General features: G+C 36.2%; 1 protein-coding gene across 1 annotated transcript; it reads left to right on the forward strand.

The window, feature by feature from the left end:
• The first annotated feature begins 709 nt into the window (after positions 1 to 709).
• On the forward strand, positions 710 to 6,494 carry LOC130967479 (poly(A)-specific ribonuclease PARN-like). Its single transcript, XM_057892347.1, has 8 exons — positions 710 to 1,101; positions 1,553 to 1,683; positions 2,271 to 2,465; positions 2,546 to 2,658; positions 2,765 to 2,881; positions 2,958 to 3,072; positions 3,175 to 3,390; positions 5,615 to 6,494. The coding sequence occupies exons 1-8, from the start codon at positions 767 to 769 to the stop codon at positions 6,268 to 6,270; spliced, it is 1,878 nt and encodes a 625-aa protein (XP_057748330.1). The 5' UTR covers positions 710 to 766; the 3' UTR covers positions 6,271 to 6,494.
• The last annotated feature ends 251 nt before the right edge of the window (positions 6,495 to 6,745 follow it).

The following is a 6,745-nucleotide window of genomic DNA, read 5'->3' on the forward strand; positions in this document are numbered from 1 at the left end:
AATTGGAGATCGCATGATCAATTTGACCATTTACTATTTTTAATTAATAAGAACATTTTAGTAATTTCAAATATTTTAGTCTCTACTTTTTTTCAAACCAAATAGGATATTGAGACAAAACTTAATCTTGTACACTTTACACCAAATACAATATTAAAATTTATTTCAGTCTCTGCCTTTTATTCTCAAATTCTCTTTCAAACGCTATCTTAAAAACTATGAAATTAACAATTACCTTTTATAATGTTGAACTTAAAAATTGAAACTAAGAGTGTGTTTGAAAAAAAAAAATTTAAGAAAAAAAAATTTAATTCTATTAAAAAAAGAATTTAATTTTATTTATAATTTAAATTTATAATTTAAATTTATAATTTAAAATGATACATAATTTTAATAGAATTGAATTCTTATTAATTTTAATTTTTATTAATTTGTCTTTAACTAAAAACGGAGTGAATATTTTTGTAAAGATATTTTTAATTTTTTAATTTTTTAATTTTTAAAATTATAACTATGAAAATGAAATTAAAAATTAGACCAAAATAATCTAATTTATAAACAGAATAAATGTGAAAATTAAAATTTTCACTGAAATTAAAATTATTAACTTTTATTTGTTTCAAAACATGGAAAAGAATGAATTTTTGTATTTATGAACAGCTTGATACTAATAAGAAAAGGCTTGTAGCCTTATTTCAAGGTGGCAAAGTTCAAACTTACTGGTACATACAAACCGAAGGTGGAAGAACCCATCGACAATATTGTGATGGTTTCACTGTTTCAGCTACTATTCTTGCAGCAGAGGCGTTCCCTTTGCTCGAGGGCGTCCCCCAAACGATGGAGAGTGAAGCAGGTCAACAACTCCAACTTCCCTGAATCCCTACAGGAGATTAAGGCCCACATCGCGCATTCAGACTTCGTGGCCGTATCCATGGAGAAGACGGGCTCCCCCGCGCCGCCCTCCTGGCACCGCCTCCTCCCATTCGACACGGTGGAAACTGCCTACCTCAAGGCCAGCCTCTCCGCCCATCGCTTCCAGCTCCTCCAGTTCGCTGTCTGCCCTTTTTCCATTTCCGACTCTAATGCCCTCGTCGCCCATCCGTTAGTTCCCTTCTGTAACTTGCTTGCAACCGCCTTCTTTCTCTTTAATTAATTAAAATAGTAAAACTGTTATTTTGGTATCCTTTTTGAATCATATCAGTGCCCAATTTTAAATTAAGGAAATATGGAAAAGTACCGAAGTTAGTAACTTACAAGGAAGAACGTTGATAGTAGTAGTATTTGAATAACATTTAGTAGGATTGAAAAAATGAGTTATATATTGAATAAGCGCAAAATTAGAACACTGAAAAAAAATATATAGTTGATTAAGATTGTGCGTTGAATTTTGATCAGGGAGTTGTGATTTGTGCGTGACTGTGAATTTGTACTTGATTAAGATTGTGTGTCTGATTCAGATAATTTTTTTTCTTTTTTTGAATTTTAAATTTATGGCTCACAATGATTGAAATGGGATAAAGAGATGAAGTTTTGGTATTTGGGTATGGTGCAGGTATAATTTCCTGTTGTTTCCCAGAGATGAGCTGAGAATGGGGATGCCCTCTTACAGTTTTTCATGCCAGCCTTCGTCCCTTGCATCTATGGCATGCCATGGTTTTGATTTCAATGCATGCATAAATGATGGTGAGGTTCTATTGAAGTTCTTGCATTTTCGTTCTCCTGTGTGGCAATTTGAATGGCTTGTTACGGTAGGAAGAGAAAGAAAGGAAGAGCTGAGTGATAGAAGGGAAGGTGAGACAAGAGAGGAGTTGTTACCTAACTAGTACAGAAAGAGCAGAGGGAATGTGGCAGGGGAAGGAAGGCTGTGATATTAGTTATATTAGACTAACGAGGGTAAGGGCCCCTTACTGCCCAAGAGTGTGTTTTCATTTTTTGTTTTCTACTTTCTGCATCCTACCCTTGTAATCACATCCAGTTTACTGATTTAGAGCTGAAATCCTACACTGGAATACCAGTTCTGTGATAATACAAAGAAGTTTATGATTCTCTGTGTGTTTACAATACCGGTTCTTACCATTTTTTCCCCTTCTCTTTTGGTTTTAATAGTCCACGGATAGAAAGTCCATTAACTCCATCTAGATTGTATAAAATCTCTATTGAACATGTGAATGAACAATGCTTTGCTATGCTATGTGAATTGAGGATATGCCGCCCTATTTACTTACCTTGATATCCCAATGAGCTATAATCCATTTTAATTTGTGGAACAGGCATATCATACTTGTCCCGGGTGCAAGAGTCAGTGGCCAAAATTCGTTGTGGGACTGCGTTGCCTTCTTTTTGTGTGATGAAATCTTCTTCAATCACTACTGTTGCTGATACAGTTTTTGTTGAGAGGATTAAGTCACGGATTAAACATTGGAGAAAGACATGTAAAAGCTCTGGTACAAGTGGAAACAAAGATGGTATGGCAACTTTTGCAAGATTCTTCTCACAATAACATTTTGGTTAGATCCTTTTGTTCTGTAACACTAATTTTATGCAGAAGAGCTTATAAACTCCCTTAGGAATATTGTCCGGGGCAGTGAACAATTAAGATCAAGACCTTGCCTGACTATAGATGTTTGCAGTGAACGTCAAGTGCAGCTAATTGTGGAGGTATAATGGGCTAATAAATTAATTATTCCAACTTGAATAATACAATCTTGTTTAACTGACTCGTATACTTTTCTTTCTGTTCTTTTGTACTTTGGATCTTCTGCAGATGTTGGCAGAAATTTCAGATGACCTTCTTCCTTTGATAATCCCTGCAAAGAGTGGATCCACCCAGGCTATACGTGTTGTTTTGGCAAATTCAAAAGAAGATAAGGATTTCTTGGAGGTAATTAAATGATTCATCTCTATTCTTTTGCCTTGTTAAGGTCACATCAGTAAGTAATAATGTTTTTACAATGCAGAGAGAGCTTCAAAATGTTGAAGAGGAGGAGACAAAGAAAATTCGTGGTTTTCGAGAGGTGATCGACTTGATTTCTGCTTCACAGAAACCTGTTATCTCCCACAATAGCCTTAATGGTGTATCTCTTAAATGGAAATTTCTCAACTTTAATTCTAGTGTACTTCCCAGGTCTATCTACTTCATTTTATAGTTTATTAACTTTCTATTGGTTTTTGTAGATTGTACACTTATTCATTCAAAATTCATTGCGCCACTTCCACCTGAAGTAGATGAATTTGTGAGCTCCATGTGCACGGTTTTCCCCAAAGTACTTGACGTAAATTATTTGATAAGGGTAATTGGAACCAAGAGAAAAGTGGCCAACATACCTAGTGCTATATCCTACTTGAATAATCATTTCTTTGCACCTGTTGATGTGAAAATTCCGGACCAAGGTCAGTTAGTCTATAACATTTTAGTCTCACATGCAACAAAAACATGCTTATTGGATGGTTTTATCCATTTTATCTTATTAATAGTATGGAAAGTGATATGGTCATTCCTTTGCAACTTGCATGCTTGTCAAGATATATATTCATATTACTCTTAATGGTTTTCCTCCTTTAGAGATGCATATATTTTCCTACTCCATGTTTTGCATCATCTTTGATTGAAACATGATTATGGGGAAGACAATAGCATTGCCGTAGGGTTAAGTGTTGTTTTTTGTGTTTGTTTTGTCACCCCTTCCACCCATGGTAAGTATGTAAGCAACTTACTGAGGAAGACAAGAGGTTCATGGCTGAGTATTTATTTGATTCAATGAAATAGACCGATGCTCGTAAAGAGGAGGAATACGGCTTTTAAGGAGTAAATGAGTTAAGAAAAAAACCATAGAAATTTTCAGTTGTTGAAGATTGTTTTGGCAGAGATCTTAAACCTTTCATCCATGAGATCTTCTAGATTTTATTCTTGCTAGTGCTCATCTATATACCCTGAGATAGAGAGGGTGGTACTTCAGGTGGAACTCATCATTGGCTTCTTGTAATTTTTTATATTGGTCATGCTACTAGGAAAGCTACACCTAGGCTTCATTTGGTGATGCAAATGGGGAGAACAAGGATGACACAGCGTTGATTTCAACTTAAAAAATTTGGCTTGAATTTAGCAGCCAACAATGCCATCTGATGCCTCTCCAAGTTGGAGAATTCAAACTTTCTGTCTCTTAAGAACGTAATCTAATAGAAGATGGACTCCACCAGTAACTGAAAGTTCTCCTGGTGAGGCTAGAGGAGAATCATGAACTCATCTGAGTGTGGTCCTATTAATTTTGTTTCTACTGCTTTGTTTTGCATATGAAGGTTCAAACATTATACTTGATGACTTTAAAAGGGACTGTGTGATTTATTGAGTTAGCTTTGCATATGGGAGACATTGAACCCCCTAGTTTTGTGTTTTATTCCTATATTGGGACAGTAGAGATGTTTCTGCCCCATCCTTTCTTTTTGGAGGTACTGAAATTGCTTTGAAGTCTTTCCCAATGTCTCTCTCCTTTGTATCAACTATCAAGATAGTAATCAAAAGCTACTTGTAAGTTTGGGCTTAATTGGGCTTTTGGCAAGATGGTGTGCTAAGAATGCAATAAACCCAATAACATTCAAGAGTAGTAAGGATTGATCACCATACTTCTGAAGTCAGTGCTGAATTTCTTGGGCCGGATCCAAAGCTTACCATGGCTGACACTATTAGTGAGGTAATAGACCCTACTATCCTTGTCAGAAGTACCATAAAATTTTCATGGACTGTTGTAAGTGACATTATCATTGGTAGTTATTGGGAAGTCAATGTCTATATTATCACAGTCCATGGAGCACCTTGCAATAGTTTTAAGCACCTGCTTCATTTTATGGCACTTAAAAAGAAACATGCGCATCTCATGGTTGAACATTCAGTTTTAAGGATTCATAAGAAATTATCTTGTTGCTTGAGGAACCTAGGGGATGTTTACCACCCTTGGAAGAAGCCCTTTATCTTTTAGCTTTTTTTAAATATATTATGAGGGAGTGGAGTTGGGAGAACACTTTGGATACCATGTGGACTATGGAGGTAGGCTTAGCATGTGTGACTTGGATTTTCACTATCTTTGTCATCAGTTAATGGAAGTGCTAACATCAGGGGATCATGATAAGGACTTGGATAGATTGGGATGCCCAAAGCCCAACATCAAGCAGTATGCACTTGCTGTTATATTCAAGGAGAATTCTTATCTCCCCTTAACAACTAGCATGAGTGTGGTATCCCCGCTATACTTGAGGAAATGATAGTGTATCGCACCAAAGTTTGAAACCAAACTGAATTTAGAGTAACCAATGCCAATATTCACTATTTAAAGGGGCCAAAACCATTTTTAAGCTTCGTTTTCTCCCCTTCTATCCCTTCATTTTGTGGGCTCATACAGGTACAGTGAGTGAAGACAAGATTTATGGATTTTGTGCACCAAGGTTTAAAGGTTATGTTATTCTTGTAGAAAGATTCATGTTTAGTACTTAACAAATTGCATACTCAATTTTTCAACTCTAAGGTGTTTCTTTTATCCTATTTTATATATAGATGGCTATATTAATCAGTGACTGGTAAGTGGTACCTCATTTTCTTTCATTTTCATTTTTGCGTTTATAGGTACAACAAATGAAGGCAAGAGCCATGGAATTAATGCATTAAGGCTATGCTATTTATTTATGAAACTTTGCTCAATATTGAAAGTTTCCCCATATGTTAATGAGTCCGGCAGTAAGCATTTGGCAGCTGAGCTCGAAGACTATGCCAATGTATTTCATCCATGTGCAGCAGCCGATATCCAAGAGTCACCAGTTAATGGGGATATCAGTATATGGGCCAAAAATACTAGGAAAGTTAGCATTGACAATGTGGTTTTCCTATGGGGATTCAAATTTGGGACGACGGCAGGGATGTTGAAGAGTCTACTCCATGCCGCCCATGATATATTCTTGGGAGAATTCGATGTTAAATTGGTGGATAAGAGTTGTGCCATTGTTGTATTCTGGCAGCCTAGTTTATCAAAACAGTTTCTTGATGTAATGAATAGTAAAGAAGTTGATGGAGCCTTGAAGGAATTGGTATCTGATGGCATGCGAGTAACCTGTTATCAGACCTACAAGACAATATGTAGGCTAGGGTTATGGGGGATGGATCTTGCAGAGTCATTAGAGAGCGGCTTGGGGAGTTCTCACTCCGATATGAAGGTGGATTCTGGGAGCAAATCTTCAGAGATTCATTGGCACAATGACAACATAATTAACTTCGATGATCTTTGAGTTCATTAACCTTATTGGCAGTTTTTCGTTCACTAATTGACACGTTTTTATCTGAATAACTATTTCCTCAGACGGAAACTGTAAATGTATTATATTTGCTGCTGGCATGCGTATAGAATAGAAGACACTTTTAATGTCTTCATGACAGGGCACACTAGTACTGTTTGATGATTATAACTGACTTCACCTAGTGAGATATAAGGCTTTAGGCTTTGTTGTATTTATCTTGCCTTTACTTCGAGGTCTCAGGTTCTAGAATTACTCCTTGACGCTTCCATTAGGTTGGGCTATTTGGATGTAGTCTTCTCTTGATTCTGCATGGTGCCGGATGTTTGTAGATTGGACAGTTGTTATTCTAACTAGACTTTGACCTGGGTAAAGAATACATTATATTATCTCCAAATTGTGCATAAACAAAGAAAGAAGCATCTCAAACTCCGGTAAATCATATTTAAACGAGATCCAAACCTGTTCC

This window comes from Arachis stenosperma, chromosome 3 (assembly GCF_014773155.1).
Source record: "Arachis stenosperma cultivar V10309 chromosome 3, arast.V10309.gnm1.PFL2, whole genome shotgun sequence".
NCBI lineage: Eukaryota > Viridiplantae > Streptophyta > Magnoliopsida > Fabales > Fabaceae > Arachis > Arachis stenosperma.

Coding starts and splice junctions, on each gene's coding strand:
- LOC130967479 (XM_057892347.1), top strand. CDS start 767: ATGGTTTCACTGTTTCAGCTACTATTCTTGCAGCAGAGGCGTTCCCTT. Junction 1,684..2,270: donor CAATGCATGCATAAATGATG/GTGAGGTTCTAT, acceptor TTTGTGGAACAG/GCATATCATACTTGTCCCGG. Junction 3,073..3,174: donor CTCCCACAATAGCCTTAATG/GTGTATCTCTTA, acceptor TGGTTTTTGTAG/ATTGTACACTTATTCATTCA.